The 18,581-nt window shown below is 38.4% G+C and overlaps 1 protein-coding gene across 2 annotated transcripts in view; it reads right to left on the bottom strand.

Moving 5' to 3' along the window:
• Positions 1–1,842, bottom strand: part of CCDC81 (coiled-coil domain containing 81) — a 43,095-nt gene extending 41,253 nt beyond the window's left edge. For both annotated transcript variants that reach the window (XM_032393505.1, XM_032393506.1), the window contains exon 1: positions 1,745–1,842. In XM_032393505.1, coding sequence (XP_032249396.1) covers positions 1,745–1,823 — 79 coding nt within the window. In that variant the 5' untranslated portion in view covers positions 1,824–1,842. The remainder of the gene's footprint in view (positions 1–1,744) is intronic.
• Between the last annotated feature and the right edge of the window lie 16,739 nt (positions 1,843–18,581).

The following is an 18,581-nucleotide window of genomic DNA, read 5'->3' as shown; positions in this document are numbered from 1 at the left end:
AACTCCCAAGTGTTTTTTTAGAAGCCCAGACGCCCTCCCCATTTTCAGGTTCTGGACCTGTGTATCCAACTGCCTCTTTGGATATCTCACAGAGACTCATCACATGCTCAAAATCAGCATTTTCTTCCCCTTAAATCTTGCCCTGTATCCAGGGTTTCAATCACAATGACTGCCACCATCATCTATTCAATTATATAAGCCAGGAACTCAATTCATCCTCGAGACTTCTTTCTCTCCCACCCTCCTATCCAGTTCACCACCACAATCTGTAGATTTTACCTCTAAATAGCCTTTCAGTCTGTCTACTTCTCTCCACTTTTACTGCTACCAATTTAGACCAAGCTACCATTCACTCTCACTTAAGTTACTGTTCTAGGCATCCTTGACCCTCCAATTCATTCTCCACTTGGCAAACAAAGCAATCTTTTTCAAAACACAGACTTGATCACGTCATTCAACTCCTCCTTTAGCTCCATGCAAAACACTTAACGGCCTTCAATCAGGCTTAAAATAAAGGCCACTATCCTTTATATGATTTACAAGGCCCTGCATCACCTGACCTGTTTCTCCAGCCTCCTTTAGAACACACTCACTCCTACACTTACAAAGCAGCCATTTTTACTTTCCTTCAATTCCTCAAGTCACCCCTTGCTCCCTCTCATCAACACACTCTTGTTTTTTCCTCTGCCAAGAACACTGTTGCCTCCCCTCCACTCCCTACCATACTGATCCATCTCATCTATTTAACTGCAACTCATTCTTCACACGTTAGCTCAAATCTCTTCTTCAGCAAATCTTTACACACATCCCCATCCTCGCCCTCAGTAAAAGTTCCCAGTGTACCATGCACCTCCTCCTTAGTAGCACTTACTAATTGTAAATTAATATTTATTTCTGTGATTATTTGGTTAATGTGTATCTCTCCCCCACTAGACTATAAATTCCAAGGTTTTTGCTCACCATCAGTTCTCTGGTACCCAACACATAGAAGGTTTTCAAAATCACTCATAAATAAATTAAATATAAATTTATAAATATGGGAAATATTTTTTAATCCATAAAACTATTAATGCTTCTTTTAGAATTATTGTAACAGGAAAAAATAGGAGTGATGCAGGGGAAAGAAAAGAGGCATCTACTCCTATTTATTTTTGTCTTCTTAAGTCATTTGGTTAAAGCATAGGCAACGTCCCTAAATTACAATGACTTGATAGTAACAATAGTTTCCATTTCTGGAAAACCAAGGGCTCCCATTGCTTACAGACATCTCAGTGTCACTTTAGGGGGACTCTTCTAAGAAACTATGCTTTTGATCAAGTCTAGTAAGATTTCTATAAGAAGCTGCCGGGTCTTCTTCCAACCACCCAGTTCCTTTTATGATCATCTCACTTAACACAACCCCAAAACATCAAGGGCAACCAAGGTAGCCTTTTCTTTGCATGAAGTCTGAGAAGGAGCCATTTGGGGTGGTTGTTTTTAGCTAACATTTATTGAGCACTTACTTTGTGCTAGTACCCAAGTTAATACATTATCTCCTTTAATCAAAATCCTCAGCTGGCCCCTTTCCCTCATTAAGGCAGTCAATAAAGAAACTGTCTCTGGGCATCCAACATGAGCCTACTGTGATTAACCAGCTGGTTGCCAAGACAACATGGCCACTCCAGAGGATAGGGAAGGAGATTTTCCACCTCCCCACAAGCGGGTTAAGATCCAGCCCCCAGGGCCCTCGCCCCACATCGCTTACCCTCCTGGCTCAGCGACAGCAGCGTGGGCAACACCTGCCTGCCCAGGTCTTGCACGGAAGGGACGATGGTGTCCAACATCGCAGGTCTCCAGTTGGCTAGGTGCTCAGTCCTCGATGGGTCTCTTCTTTCTTTATATGGAGTTTGTACAAAAGTGATTTTCCCACCCTTCAATCCCCTCTCCTCAGAGCTTTGGATGTACCCTAAAAACAAAAATTACCAAATCTTGATTTTTTTTTTTCTTTCTTAAACGCTCTTTCTCGCTGTCCCTCCCACCATGTGCTGGCTCTGCCTGAGTGGCTCCCACCGCAGGAAGCCTGAGAGCTGTCCCGCACCAGTATGCAAATCCAAGCCCTTGGGGCCACCGAGAGGCCCAGTGAGAGGTTGAGCGGGAGCTAAGAGTTGGCAAGGAGGACTAAGGGAGGGAAGGCCAGCCGCAGGGAGGGCGAGGTGTGTTGCTAGGACGCGACAAAGGCTTGCTACGTTGCTAGAATGTCAAAGCAAGCCCTTGGCCCCGCCTCCTATGATGGGTCGGGCGGGGCCCCACGTTGCCCGGGTGATTCCAGAGCTCCCAACAGCGAGTTGGGGTGTAACTTCACGTTTTTATCTTTGTTTTTTCTTTCCCTTCTTACCCTGGGCAGCGAAGAGACTTCCTCGCTTTTTAACCACCTTGGACCAATTTGGGAATACCTTTTAACCCTAGCGGTGGACATTTGAGTCCCCGGATCTGTGTGAGGGCTGCAGTTTGAACTGGACCTTGTTTCTCGCATTTGGTTTTCTTGGGCTCTCTTCCGAGGAAAAGAAGAGCTGAAGGACTGGGGAGAGAAACTGACGTTTCTCTAATGACAGTCATTTTTTAATTCCCTGGACACTGCACGAATGTCATCCTACAGACTTGTTTTAATACTCTCCCCTCTGCTGATAATGAATTATCCCAAAGTGAACACACACATAAGCCCCACCCAGGTCAAGAAATAGAATTCTTGCATCCATCACTCACTACTCAAGATTAGGCAAGCTACCCTACCTCTCTGAGGTTCTCTACAAAAACTGAGAGTTAATAAAACAAGTCACACAAAGAGTTTTCCCAGAGTGTGTCCCACAGAATACTAACTTCTTATGGTATAAATAAATGATAAGTGGAAAAAGGAAGGGAGGGAGAGGAAGGAAGCCCTATCACCACAGAAACACCTCATTCCTCCTCCAGACATTACTCCAACAAACATGATAAATTTGTTTTGCCTGTGTTTGAACTTTCGGAATCATATAGTATGTATTCTTTTGTGTGTGGCTCTGTCATTCAACTGTGAGATTCTCCATGGCTTCTGTAGTAGCAATTTGTTCATCTTCACTGTTGCATATTATTCCTGTGCATGAATATGGCACAATGTATTTATCCATTCCACTGCAGAGGGAACATTTGAGTTATTTCCATTGGGGGGCCAATAGGAACAATGTTGCTGCAAACATTCTTGAACAAAACTTTTGATGTACATACATACTCATTTCTTATGTATATACAATTAGGAGTAGATTACTGGGTCATGGGAAATGCAGATTTTAACACACAATGCCAAGCAGATTTCCAAAGTGACTGTTGCAATGGTGGTGGGAGGGAGAAACTTCTGGCACTTCATGTGAACAGAAACTAGGGATGCTGGATGGCCTGCAATGTACAGGACAGTCCTATACAATGAAGACTGTTCCATATTCTGCACTATGTTGAAATATCTCATCAGACTTCCATATAAGAAAAAAAAAGGCTGCTTATGAACCTAGAAAAAAACCCACTCTAAGTGCAAATACAAAGAAGTTTCTGCTTAATTTCAATATCACTTAATTTCCTAGAAACTCAAAATCCAAGTAAACCAGGGAATTATGGCTTTTTTTTCAGGATTTAAGATTATGCCTTTTTTTCAGGATTTAAGAAGAATTCTTCACTATTTAGGAAAACTATAATCATTATGATCAATGAGTCTGGTGGCTGTTGAGTAGCCAACAGACTTGAGCCAGACTGCATTTGTAGCTGTAGCATTCATAGTGATTCTTCCTGTTGGTATAAGCATGTGGCAACTTCATTTGCCTTCCAGCATAGTCATGCCTAGACATGTATATATTAAAATATACATTACTTACATTATACTAGAGTTCGGACTTTATATTCTTTTTTTTTTAAGTAGGCTCCACGCTGGGAATGGAACCCAATGCAGGGCTTGAACTCACAAACCTGAGGTTGAGACCTGAGCTGAGATCAAGAGTTAGATGCTTAACCTACCAAGCCACGCAGGTGCCCCCTTTATATTCATTTTTAAATGGTATGGGTAAATAAGCTGAATTATCCATAAACCTCACTTCAGGATAGTAACAAGGCATTCAGGCAAAATATTTGTTATAAAAAGGAATCATTGTGTCTAACAGGCCTGAGAACCTCTGTGCTAAAAAAGACAAGCTCCATAACTCAGCTTTTCTCTCTCTACCTTCTACTAAGAAGCTCAGAACTAGGTTTTAGGCCTTGCATAAGCTAGTTTCTTGGAAAAATAATTTCCTCCCACTCTCTCTTTTACCACCTGCCTCCTGTCCTTAGTCTATGATGGTGTTTAGTCTTCAAGCACTTACCTTTGCAGAATAGGCTGTCTTAAATTCTTTGGGGGAAATAAGGGAGGAATGGAGCAGCGGCAAACAATAGGCAAACTCTTTTGTGACAGTTGTCCTGACAATTGCTGAGCAAGCTAATTTTTAGTGGTCATATCAGCATTATTATTCAATCTTAAGATAATGAAATTGAAAAAATATATATTTTTTTAGAATAATAGATTAGATTGACTTAAACATGATGATGATACTTCTAGTCTCCAGAAAAGCTGTATTCAGTTTCAAAAAATGGTTATGAATGACTGCTGATTATTAGTGAATTATAGATGACCAAAGAAGGATCTACAAATGATGAAGGCAAAGACCATTCTTTCAACATCTTTTCCTTTTACCAAAGGTATCTTGACAAAAGAGGCTGTGGAAACACACGTGACCCAGTGTTTACTAGCAACTTGAATGAGCTATAAACATGTATCCTGAAAAGAAATACCCTTTAGTTGATAACAAAGCTCAAGCAAACATTGCAATTCCACTGCTTAGAATTTGCTCTTTGGATACACCTGCATGATATAGACAGATATATATATATGAAACATTGTTTGTAATGCTAATTATTAGAATTAACCTAAGATAATCATCACAGGAAACTAGTTAAATCATAAATTGTACTTTGGAATACATGTTGAAGAGTTGCTTAAAAGAAAGCTGTTCATTTATGTGCTAATATTTTAAAAGTTTCAAGATGTATTAAGTGAAAACTTGTTGCAGAATAGTATTAATAATATGATACTATTGTTTCAAGTATACATATACATGTTTATAAATTCATAGAATATTTGAGGAAAGATAAATAAAAATATTAATAGTGGTTATTTTTGGATAGTGTGGAGTTGTGTGTGGAGAGGGAGGAGTTCAGAGAACTTTTAGGTTAACTTTTCTCCTTTATTTACTGTTTACCAAGAGCATGGATTATCTTAGTAGTAATATTTTAAAGATAATTTGCCAAAGAAAGAGAAACAGAAGACAGAGAGAGGTAAAAGCAGAGTGCTGGGATTTATGAAAACACTGAAGGAAACAAACAGGGCCAAAATTTTCCAAAGTACTTTAATATACATATACTTTTCTGCAAGCTTCAACTCACCTTGCAAAACCAAATTGAATGGGCAGTCACTTTTACCCAGACCCCAAAGCATACAGAATATTCAGTGGTTTGTATTAAAGGCAACTTGGAAACCTATTAAAAAAGAAAACATTTGTGGGGCGCCTGGGTGGCTCAGTAGTTAAGCGTCTGCCTTCGGCTTGGGTCATGATCCCAGGGTCCTGGGATTGAGCCCCGCATCGGGCTCCCTGCTCAGCGGGAAGACTGCTTCTCCCTCTCCCACTCCCCCTGCTTGTGTTCCCTCTCTCACGCTGTCTCTCTCTCTGTCAAATAAATAAATAAAATCTTAAAAAAATAAAAATAAAAATAAAAAATAAAACATTTGTAATATTCTTTTTAATATTATACAACACAGAATAAAAGTTTTCAATAAATAATTTAACCCACATCTATTAAGTATCTAATATGTGTCAAGCACTTTGCTAGTTGGTAAGAGGAATACAGCAGAAGAAAATCCCTACACCATTAATTTGCCATTTAACAAATATTTATTGAAGAAAGTTCTAAAATCAGGATTGGGTTCCTAAGTCAATGTGTAAATTGAAAATTCAATAAATGAGCAAAATTACTCTAGAAATACCTTCTTAGGAAGGCACCATGTTAAAGACCCAGATAGCATCACTTGGTTCATAGACCCAATACAGCCAGTTTTTCTCTCCAGTTTTGGATCAGATCATTTTCCTGTGAGCATGTAATGAAGCAATTGGTTTATGATGAGGAAAGCAGTCTTGTCTGAAAAATTTAACCAAATAGTAGAATTGCACTCAGCACAGTGAGATGCCATGATAGGTACTCGGGAACTGAGATAGACTGAAAATATACCAGATGCATATCTCCAATCCCTTGCTTACTCAAGGGCTTATGCAGAAATGGACTTGTGGTGGATTTCTACCACATTAACTTAGCTAAGATGGAACTGCATTTCCCAGAATTCCCTTCCCTGTATGGCTCTATAAGATTAGTAAAAAGAGAAATTTGTGTGAGATTTGAAAGGCAGAAGTAAAGCTGAAGACATTTTTATGTTCTGAAGATCACTGTAGGGCCAGACACTGATCTGCTGGCTCACCACGTAGGCATGGGCCAGCAGCCTGGCCTGCACTCTCCAGCTCCCACCAGATCTCCTCCTTCAGCTCCTCTGAATCCTCAAGTAGGTGCATGTTCAACAGTGTGGCCAAAGGCACCACCTTATCCTATAGGTCACATGTATCACTGAAGTTAGATACAATGAGAGACAAATACAAGTCCCAATTTGTTCCTACAGGTTCTAGTTTGTCCTCATGGGTTCCAGCTTATCCTCACCAATCCCAATCATTTTTTTATTCTCCCCCATTTCATGACCATCTTTCCTTCCTGACTGTTGTTCCTCCTGACTTCAGGCCCAACACCAGACATAGACTGCTTCAGAAGCCCCTACAATTATGTAAGGGCTAATGCCCATAGCAATCCCATATTCTTCATCATTCATAGGGCTTCTGATTCTGCTTCCTAAGTAAACTCTAACTGATACAGGACTAGTGGTTAGTTGTTAGAGAATTAAATTATTCTTTTTCAGCTTTACTTAGACTCGAAGTCATATAAATTGTTTGTGCACTGCAACTCTATTATAAAGATACATTAACACTCAGGTTAGAGGTATGAAGACAATAGAATGGGATTACAAGGAGAGAAATATTACTTATAACTGAGATGATTTGTCTGAATGCTAAGCAAAGAGGTTTGAGCTTTATTTGGAAGTTGTAGATAGTTCCTAAAGGCCTTGGACTAAGACGATGACCTGATCACTCACAGAGTATTATATTCTCCAGTACTGTATTAGGATGAGGTTCATATTTCACCACATGATATAAATAATCTGTATTTCAGATGGCAACTAAAATCAGAGAAATTTCTGAGGGAGATGGAGGAAATCTACCAGATTAAAAGGATAAGTGCTAGCCACTGGAAGGCTGGCCACAGGATGATTAATGTCACTGACAATGACACCTATTTATAGACTTCTGAGAGATGAAACAGCAAAGATACAATACAATTGAAAAAAGGTAAATTAGCTACTGTGACAAATGAGAATATTTTGAGAATAAGTTATAAAATGATCACCCAAAAAGGAAATATAGCAAAACTCATCAAATCAGACTACTTGAAAACAGAGCATTTCAAGTAATAGATAGCACACTGTCACCAGTCTGCCTGGACTATCCACAGGATAAAAGTCATACAATAGGACTTCCCATGTTTAATAGATGTGACCTCAATGAATAATAAATATGATAATAATACCCATGTATATAACATTATCTATTTGTGAATAGAAAGTTGATATTTATGCTATAATCATTTGCCCCGCCCCTCTTATAAACATTTTGTGACTTTTTTCTATTTCACATGTGCTAAAATGGAAAATTTGGCATGAGCTAACACCTAATATTAGCATAAATAATTTGTATGGCTGAAAAAACTATATTTCTGAGCTTCAATTTTTCATTGATAAAAATAGGAATAATAATGATAAATACTAATAGAGGAAATTCCCATATTTTAAAAGAAAAAATGGGAAAAACTAAAATAAGAAAGATTTTTTGGCTTCCAAAAATCCTAAACTTGCCGTTACTTGTCCAATCACTATTATACCATTCTACATAGGCAAAACAAAATGTATATTCTATGGACAAAGGAATACTTCTTGATTTTTTTAAATGAAGACTACTAATCAATAAGCAAATTCTGAAAAGAATTGAAATGTAGATGATTTTAGGCAATGTGTGATAAGGTAGTTAGCCAACTCACCTCACACAAAGATTAATTTAAAATGGATTGTAGAACTAAATCTAGAAGTAAAAACTATAAAGCCTCCAGAAGCTTTTAAAACATGTTTTCAAACATAAGAGAGAAATCTTGTGATATTCAGGTTAAGCATATATTTCTTAGGACACAAAAAGCATAAATTATTGAAGTTAAAAATGTGATAAATGGGACTTTATCAAAATTTAAAAGTTTTGCTCTTCAAAAACACCATTAAGAAATGAAAAAGAAAGACACAGAACAGGAACAACAGCTCCACAACCCCCTTGATTCCTACCCATTTCCAAGTCTTAGTTTCCCAGTTCCCATTACTCCGTATGCTTCCTAACCATCTTCCAATAATTCCCTTCTCCTTAAGATAGCTCAAGTCAATATCTGTAGTCTTGTCTGCTTACAACTTTGTAAAACAACTAAAAGTCAGACTAGTGTGGTGGCATACAATGAGGCTATACATCTTCCCATCCCATTATCAGAGAATAAACTTGAGCATTAAGGAGAAACACTTAAATCCTAGCTTTAGTTAGTCAGGTGGCTTAAGCAGAGCCATGTGCAATTAATGTGAGGGTCCTTTGAAATGAAAACCAGAAAAAGAAAGGGGCAAATGCCAGTAGGAAGATTAGACATTTCTAATGTAGATTAGATTGCATAGTCCTAGAATAGAAATCAGTCCTCATAAGAGCATACTAAATTGAGGTATTTTAGGAGAAAACCACCTGCAGCTGGGAACCACTCAATGGATTCCCCTTGCTCTCCCCCACTTTACAGAACCTCTCTGCCTGCAGAGAAAAATGGGGGAGAAAAGAAGGACCATGTGTATACATCTAATGAGTAGATTATGCAAGAGAATTTATGAGACACAAAAGAAACTAGGGGTTAAAACTTCTTTATTCTGTGGATTGAAGAGTGGCTTGTTCAAAAGACAAAGAAACAAGGAGGATCTCTCCTGAGATATTCTATTCCTTTAGGTTTATGCAGTTAGGTCTAGCTCTGCTCTTGTACACGGCAAGGGAGTTAACTAGACCAAAAGCCTAATGCCTGCTCCCTGGCTATGGACTCCATATGACTTTGAAACAGTAAGTTGACCTGTTAATTAAGAACAACGTAAAGTTCTATAAAGGTCTAACGTGTACTCAGAGAGAAGACTGCATTTGGTATAGGGAAACAGAACTCTACTCCATGACTGCTGACAGCTTATCAAGTCTTTCTTTCATGGATCATGCCTTTGGCATATCTAAAAAGTCATTGCCACACCTAAGGTCATTAAGATTTTCTCCTATGTTGTCTTCTAGGAATTTCAGTTTCATACTTTGTATTTAGGTCTATTATCCATTTTAGGTTAATTTTTGTGATGGGTATAAAGTCTGTGTCCAGATTCTTTTTTGTGTGTGAATGAGCAGTTGTTTTGGCACCATTTGTTGAAGAAACTATCTTTGCTCCATTGTATTGCCTTTGCTCCTTTGCCAAAGATCAGTTGACTGTATTTCTGTGGGTCTATTTCTGGGCTCTCTGTTCTGCCTCACTATCTATTTGTCAATTCTTTTGCCAATACCACACTGTCTTGATTACTATAGCTTTATAGTAAGTGTTGGAGTTGGACACTATCAGTCCACCAACTTTGTTCTTTTTTGACATTGAATTGGCTCTTCTGGGTCTTTTGCCTCTTCATATGGACTTTAGAATCAGTTTGTTGATATCCACAAAGTTACTTGCTGGTATTTTAATGGGATTGCATTAAATCAATAAATCAAGTTAGGAAGAACTGACATCTTGACAACATTGTGTCGTCCTATCCATGAACATCCTATTTTCATACTATTTCCTTTTCTTGTCTTATTGCATTAACTAGGACTTCCAGTACAATTGAAAAGGAGTGGTGAGAGGAGACATCCTTGTCTTGTTCCTAATCTTAGCAGGAAAGCTTCTAGTTTTTTACCATTAAGTATGATGTTAACTGTAGGGTTTTTGTAGGTGTTCTTTATCAAGTTGAGGATGTTACCCTTTACTCCTAGTTTGCTGAGAATTATTATTATGAATGGATGTTGAATTTCGTCAAATTTTTTTCTATACCTATTGAAATGATTATGTGATTTTTCTTCTTTAACCTATTGATGTGATAGATTACATCATTTGATTTTCAAATATTGAACCAGCCTTAAATACCTGGCTTAAATCCCACATGGTCATGGCATATAATTCTTTTTATACATTGTTGAATTCATTCACTAATATTTTTTTGAGGATTTTTGCATCTGTGTTCATGAGGGATGTTGATCTGTAGTTTCTTTACTTGTAATGTCTTTGTCTGGTTTTAGGATGATGCAGGCCTTAAAATGAGTTAGGAAGTATTCCCCCTGCTTCTATTTTCTGGAGGAGACTGTAGATAATCAGTATAATTTCTTCATTAAATATTCTATTGCAGGGCGCCTGGATGGCTCAGTCATTAAGTGTCTGCCTTCTGCTCAGGTCATGATCCCGGGATCCTGGGATCGAGCCCCGCATCAGGCTCTCTGCTCAGCGGGAAGCCTGCTTCTCCCTCTCCCACTCCCCCTGCTTGTGTTCCCTCTCTTGCTGTCTCTCTCTCTGTCAAATAAATAAATAAAATCTTTTTAAAAAAATTCTGTTGCAGACCTCACCAGTGAACTCAGTAGGCCTGGTGCTTTCTGTTTTGGAAGATTATTAATAATTTACTTTCTTTAATAGATATAGACCCATATAGATTGTCTATTCTTCCTTTTGTTTTTCTCCAAATTGACTCCCAAGTTTTGAAGGACTTTTATCTACCACTATCTTTTCCATTTTTCTCAAACCCCAAGTACAAATACCACATGAAGGAAATAAAATTCCAAACAAGAAATATATATTATAGTTGTTCTAAGCAGCCTCATTATTTATGCAATTTCCTTTAAATATACAATACATACCTAGTATTCTAATAGTTATCAGTCATTTCAGCATTCAAAAGAAGGCCAAAAGGTATGACAATTTGATTGTTCTTTGAAGCTGGTATATGATGGTAGGTCACTTCATCAATGAGTGACCCTGGCTGATACCCCACCTGGTAGATTTTAATAATTTGATTTCTGATACTTAGTGAACACTTAGTATATGAGTTTTATGTAAATTAACTCATTTGTACCTTACAATGTGCCTCTAAGGTAGATACCGTTGTCACTTCATTTTACAGATGAGAAAACTAAGACACAGAGAGGCAAAGTAAGTTGATAAAATCACATCAGTAAGTAAATGGTAAAGCCAGGTTTTGAACCCCAGTTATGTGGCTCTAGAGGCCATTACCTTGACCACTTTAAATGATTCAGTTTTATTGTCCTCTATGCATCCTTGCAAAAACAAAAAGCAAAGCAAAACAAAACAAAACAAAAAACAGAAAACAGAAACAAAAACACAACTTTGTGTCTTTGGGAAAAGAAACTGCTAGTGCTAAGAAAACTGTGGCTCCTGGCTGGAAAATATTAGGTTTTTATCAATTAAATACAGAAAAGTTGAATCTGGTGATGGCTCAGATGTCTAATACATATTGGTCCACAATGGGTTCTAAATGGAAAAAAAGGAACAGTAGGTCCTGAAACTGTTTCAGTGAGTGTTTGAGCCAGAACATGTATAAGTAAATTTTATTTCACATTTAAACTTATTGTCTGACAGAGGCAATTAAATTTCTCTTTCATCTCTGCATTTGCCAAAGGGAAATTAAAATGGAGTTCTATAGTCAAATAAGCTAGAAAAACATCAAGTTAAACAAATTTAAATAGGTTTCTTTACTAAGGGTTTTGCAGAGACTTTAGTATGTAACTACATAGTAACATGAATTTTAAGAGGTGGGAAGATTATGCTGTGTTTCTTAAACTATTTGATCATAGAAGCTTTTCTTCACAGCATCTAGCAGACTTAGTGTTTTATGGTATGCATATTAAAAAACATATTATGCCATATTCAATAAATTCGTATTCCATATGATACTCATATATCATACTCAAAAAACTGGGAATAAACTGAGGTCTTGGAAAGTATCATTCCCTAGTGAAAACAAAGCCCAAAACACCTCTCATACCTCAATTTCTTCCTTTGTGGATCCTTCTGAAACTCTAAAGTTGGAAGCTACTAGGGAAGCTTAATCAGGGAAGCACTCACATCTCCACAAAGCATACTGTCTTCATATCTTGTTCACCCTTTCAAAAAAAAAAAAAAATCTATTGAGCATCTACTATTTGCTAACAATTAAAAAGATAGTTCCTGACCTCAAGAAGTTGACGGTTGACCGGATAGACCTATCCGGTTAAAAAGACAAGTAAATAGGCACTAATAATTTAGCATGATTAGATGCCACAGAATGCTATAGGAGAAAAGAAAAAACAGAAAAGAAAAGATTATCTAGTCTTGAGGAGTTAAAGAAGGCTTCTCAGGGAGAGTGATATCAAAGCTGAGACCTAAGGAGGGATTATAGGAACAAAGGGAATGGAAGAAGAGCATATCATGCAGAACAGAAAAACACATGCAAAGACCCCTTCAAACCATACACACACAGAATATGAGCAAGTTGGGGTGGGGAAGATGAGTATTAGGAAATAAAGCTGAAGAGGTAAGGAGGATCTCTAATGAATCCCTACTTCATTCTGAAATCGAGAAATTGAAGTATATTAAGCTAGGAATTGAGATGATCAGATTTACATATTATACAGATCACTCCAACTGCAGTGTGGCAAACAGGTTAGAGGAAGGAAGGATTCAAAGCAGCAGAGAGACTCTTTAAAAGACTCTCTCCAGGAAGGGTTTACTTCTTATTCAAAATGTCATCAGTGCAACCGCAGCAGCAATGGCAGCACCACCTGGAAGCCTGGAAGTGCCGGCCCATCCCAGGCCTACTGAATCAGAATCTACATTTATTTATAAGGGCCCCAGAAGATTTGTTGGTACAGTAGAGTTTGAGAGGTACTGGCCTAAACTGCACAGTAGATGTAAAAATAAAGAAGTAAACACATTTAAGAACTATTTGGAGGAAGACATAATAGTACTTAGCATTACCATTGATTGGATAGGGCAAGGAGAAAAGAGAAATCAGTAAGGTAAAGAAGCCTGATAGAAATTAATGCAATTTCCTAAAATAAGGGACACTGGGAACAGAGAGACAGAGGAAAGAGATGAGTTCTGTTTTGTATACAGTTGATCCTTGAACAACATGGGTTTTAACTGTGCAGATCCATTTATATATGGATTTTTAAAAATAAATACAATACAGTGCTGCAAATCTAATTTCCTGATTATTTTTTCTTATGATTTTCTTAATAACATTTTCTTTACTCTAGCTTACTTCATTCTAAGAATATAGTATATAATACACATAACATACAAAGTATGTGTTAGTCAACTGTTGACAGTATGGTTTCCAGTCAATAAGTAGGCTATTAGTGGCTAAGTTTTTGGAGAGTCAACATTTATAAGTTTTCGACTTTTATTTGACCGGGGGTAGGGGGACTTGGTGCCACTAACCCCTGCATTATTCAAGGGTCAGCTAAAAATCAGTACATTCTTAAGTTCCTATAGGACATGAAGCTTTTCAGGAAACAGCTGGAAGTAAAACTCTGGAGTTGAAAAAAGAGATCTGGAGTGATCAGAATGTGTTGAAATAGATTAGATCACTCTAGAGCTGCACTTTCTAATATGGTAGCCTCTAGCCTCATGTGAGGACATGAAATGGGATTACTGTGACTGAGAAACTGAATTTTAAAATTTTATTTATTTTTAATTTAAATTTAAAAGTCGGGGCCCCTGGGTGGCACAGTCGGTTAAGCAACCGACTCTTGGTTTTGGCTTAGGTCATGATCTCAGGGTCATGAGATCGAGTTCCGAGTCGGGCTCCTTGCTCAGTGGGGAGTCTGCTTCTCCCTCTGCCTGCCACTCTCCCTCTCCCCCTCTCTGTCAAATAAATAAATAAAAATCTTTAAAAACAAAAATAAAATAAAATAAAAGATTTTATTTGACAGAGAGACACAGCAAGAGAGGGAACACAAGCAGGGGGAGTGGGAGAGGGAGAAGCAGGCCTCCCACAGAGCAGAGAGCCTGATGCGGGGCCCGATCCCAGGACCCTGAGATCATGACCTGAGCCAAAGGCAGAATGCTTAACGACTGAACCACCCAGGCACCCCTATAAATAAAATCTTTTAAAAAAAATAAAAATAAAAATAAAGGGAACATTGATACAGGCAGAATCCCTGAGAAGTTAAATCAGGATGGGCTTTGAAATGAAGATGAGCCTTGGACAGCTAGAGAGAGCACTCCATCCCCAGTGACAAGAAGAATGGAGAAAAGGATAGGTACAGATGTTGGGCTGCAGAAAGTAGCAAACATTCCCATCTGATAATGTCTACTTTCTCAGAAAGTGACCGGTTGTCAGCTGATGAGAGGGATGTAATGAATAGGAAATATATAAAGAGATCAGGAGAATTTTAAAAATTGTCATGGGACTTCTGGTGTCCTTTTAGGGATGCAGAAACCTGGACAAAGAGATGCTGCCAAACTTACCATGAGCAAACAAACAAACAACAAATTCAGAACTTTCTTTAATCCATCCAAGTGTTGAGGTTGCCCGGTAACCAACAGAGAGACAAGACGTGACACTGGCTTATCTAGACAAAGCTGAACAAGAAGAGAAGTTCAGCTAAGATGATTGGTTAGAAAGGGTGAAGCCTCTGGAGCTGCAAACACAGGGAGTCTCAACACTCTTACGAGCTTTTCCTCCATGAACCAACTGGGTGGTCACACAAAAGATTTGGAGAATACTGGGAAGGTCTCCTTATTGTGCAAAACTTGGGAGAGGAACAGTAGCCCTTGCTGGAGGACTTGCTGCAATAGCTTGCTAGGACTCTCCACTCCTATCTTCGAGGGAACAAAAGCCTTAATTTGTGGCAGACAAAAACTGTCACTCTTAGGGCTCTTGTAAAGAGAGGGCCAAGAGAAGAGAACAGGAGGGAAAAAAAAAAAATCTATCCCAGGTACAGAGGCAGAAAAATGTGTTGGGCTTAGAACTATGCTAGTGGAGGCAGGAGCACTGAGAAAACCCACACCCCCAAGAGCCAGGGATGGTGACTGCCTAAGAGTGAGTCTTAATTAGAACAGAGAACATCTCCACCCCAACTCCCAATCCCCACTGTCAGTTAACTAGCATCAAGCAATAATTAACTTGTAAGACTTTCTCTGAGGTGCAACAAAAACTGCAAATCTAAATGTGAGAGTGGAGAAAAGTAAACCTCTGGTAAACTACCCCTACCCCAAAATACAAAGTACAGTTAGAGAAATTTTAAGCCTGTGGTACACTGACAGTAATCTCAAACCCAGCTCAATTACTAACTCTATACTAAAGGCCTAGTAGAAGGACAGGTGTGCTTATTTCCAGGCACACAAATTATTTATCTCAGTCTCTATGTTACAGTAGATGTCTGGCTTTCAAAAAAACAAACAAAAAAAAATGATAAAGAATACAAAAGGTCCAGAAAAAAAACAATACCTTCCTACAACAGTACCTTCCTAAGAGACAAAGTAATCATCAGAATTAGAGTTAGATGAATGGATAAAGAAAATGTGATATATATATATATATATATATATATATATATATATATATATATATAAAATGGAATATTACACAGCCATGAAAAAAGAAATCTTGCCACTTGCAATGATGTGGACAGAACTAGAGGGTATTATGCTAAGCGAAATAAGTCAATCAGAGAAAGATAATTATCATAGGATCTCACTGATATGTGGAATTTAAGAAACAAGGCAGAGGATCATAGGGGAAGAGACGAAAAAATGAAACAAGATGAAACCAGAGAGGGAGACAAACCATAAGAGATTTTAATCTTAGGAAACAAACTGAGGGTTGCTGGAGGGGAGGGGGGTGGATGGACGGGGTAACTGGGTGATGGACACTGAGGAGTGTATGTGTTGTATTGAGCACTGGGTATTATGTAAGACTGAAGAATCACAGACCTGTACCCCTGAAACAAATAATACATTATATGTTAATTTAAAAAAAAAGAACTAGAGTCAGATAAAGTAAATAGGCACATATATGTTGGAACTGATAGGGAATTAAAAATAAGTATGTTAAGTCTCCAATGGAAGAGATGGACAATATATAAGATCAGATAGATAATATCAACAAAGGAATGGAAACTATAGGAAAAAAAATGAATGAAAATACTAGAAAGGAGCCCTGGGTGGCACAGTTGGTTAAGCATCCAACTCTTGTCTTTGGCTCAGGTTGTGATCTCAGGGTTGTGAGACTGAGCTGCACGTTGGGCTTCATGCTCAGCAGGGAGCCTGCTTGAGATTCTCTCTCCCTCTCCCTCTGCTCCCACCCTCTGCTCACGCAAACACTTTTTCTCCCTAAAATAAATAAATCTTTAAAAAAGAAAATACTAGACAAGAAAAGACCCCGAATAGCCAGAGGAATGTTGAAAAAGAAAAGCAAAGCTGGGGGCATCACAATTCCGGACTTCAAGCTCTATTACAAAGCTGTCATCATCAAGACAGTATGGTACTGGCACAAAAACAGACACATAGATCAATGGAACAGAATAGAGAACCCAGAAATGGACCCTCAACTCTATGGTCAACTAATCTTTGACAAAGCAGGAAAGAATGTCCAATGGAAAAAAGTCTCTTCAACAAATGGTGTTGGGAAAATTGGACAGCCACATGCAGAAGAATGAAACTGGACCATTTCCTTACACCACACACAAAAATAGACTCAAAATGGATGAAAGACCTAAGTGTGACACAGGAATCCATCAAAATCCTAGAGGAGAACACAGGCAGCAACCTCTTTGACCTCAGCCGCAGCAACTTCTTCCTGGACACATCACCAAAGGCAAGGGAAGCAAGGGCAAAACTATTGGGACTTCATCAAGATAAAAAGCTTTTGCACAGCAAAGGAAACAGTCAACAAAACCAAAGACAACTGACAGAATGGGAGAAGATATTTGCAAATGACATATCAGATAAAGGGCTAGTATCCAAAATCTATAAAGAACTTCTCAAACTCAAAACCCAAAGAACAAATAATCCAATAAAGAAATAGGCAGAAGACATGAACAGACATTTCTGCAAAGAAGACACCCAAATGGCCAACAGACACATGAAAAACTGCTCAACATCACTCAGCATCAGGGAAATACAAATCCTCAATGAGATACCACCTCACACCAGTCAGAATGGCTAAAATTAACAAGTCAGGAAACAACAGATGTTGGCGAGGATGCAGAGAAAGGGGAACCCTCCTACACTGTTGGTGGGAATGCAAGTTGGTGCAGCCACTCTGGAAAATAGTATGGAGGTTCTTCAAAAAGTTGAACATAGAGTTACCCTATGATCCAGCAGTTGCACTACTGGGTATTTACCCCAAAGATACAAATGTAGTGATCCAAAGGGGTATGTGCACCCCAATGTTTATAGCAGCAATGTCCACAATAGCTAAACTATGGAAAGAGCCAGGATGTCCATCAACAGATGAATGGATAAAGAAGATGTGGTATATATATATATATATATATATATATATACACACACACACACACACACACACACACACACACACACACAATGGAATATTATGCAGCCATCAAAAAAACAAAATCTTGCCATTTGCAATGACGTGGATGGAACTAGAGGGTATTATCTTAAGCGAAATAAGTCAATCAGAGAAAGACAAGTATCATATGATCTCACTGATATGAAGAATTCAAGAAACAAGACAGAGGATCATAGGGGAAGGGAGGAAAAAATGAAACAAGATGAAACCAGAGAGGGAAACAAACCATAAAAGACTCTTAATCTCAGGAAACAAACTGAGGGTTGTTGGCGTGGTGGGGGGGTGGGAGGGATGGGGTGGCTGGGTCATGGACATTGGGGAGGGCATGTGCTATGTGAGTGCTGTGAATTGTGTAGGACTGATGAATCACAGACCTGTACCTCTGAAACAAATAATACATTGTATGTTTAAAAAAAAAAAAAAGAGGATAGTAGGAAGGGAGAAATGACGGGGGAGAAATTGGAGAGGGAGACGAACCATGAGAGACTATGGATTCTGAGAAACAAACTGAGGGTTTTAGAGGGGAGGGGGTGGGGGGATGGGTTAGCCAGGTGATGGGTATTAAGGAGGGTGAGTATTGCATGGAGCACTGGGTGTTATACGCAAACAATGAATCATGGGACACTACATCAAAAACTAATGATGTAATGTATGGTGACTAACATAACATAATAAAATAAAATAA

This window comes from Phoca vitulina, unplaced genomic scaffold (assembly GCF_004348235.1).
Source record: "Phoca vitulina isolate PV1807 unplaced genomic scaffold, GSC_HSeal_1.0 scaffold74, whole genome shotgun sequence".
In the NCBI taxonomy this organism is placed as follows: domain Eukaryota; kingdom Metazoa; phylum Chordata; class Mammalia; order Carnivora; family Phocidae; genus Phoca; species Phoca vitulina.
Note: the sequence above shows the minus strand (reverse complement) of the source record. Positions and strands in the feature narration are given on the sequence as shown.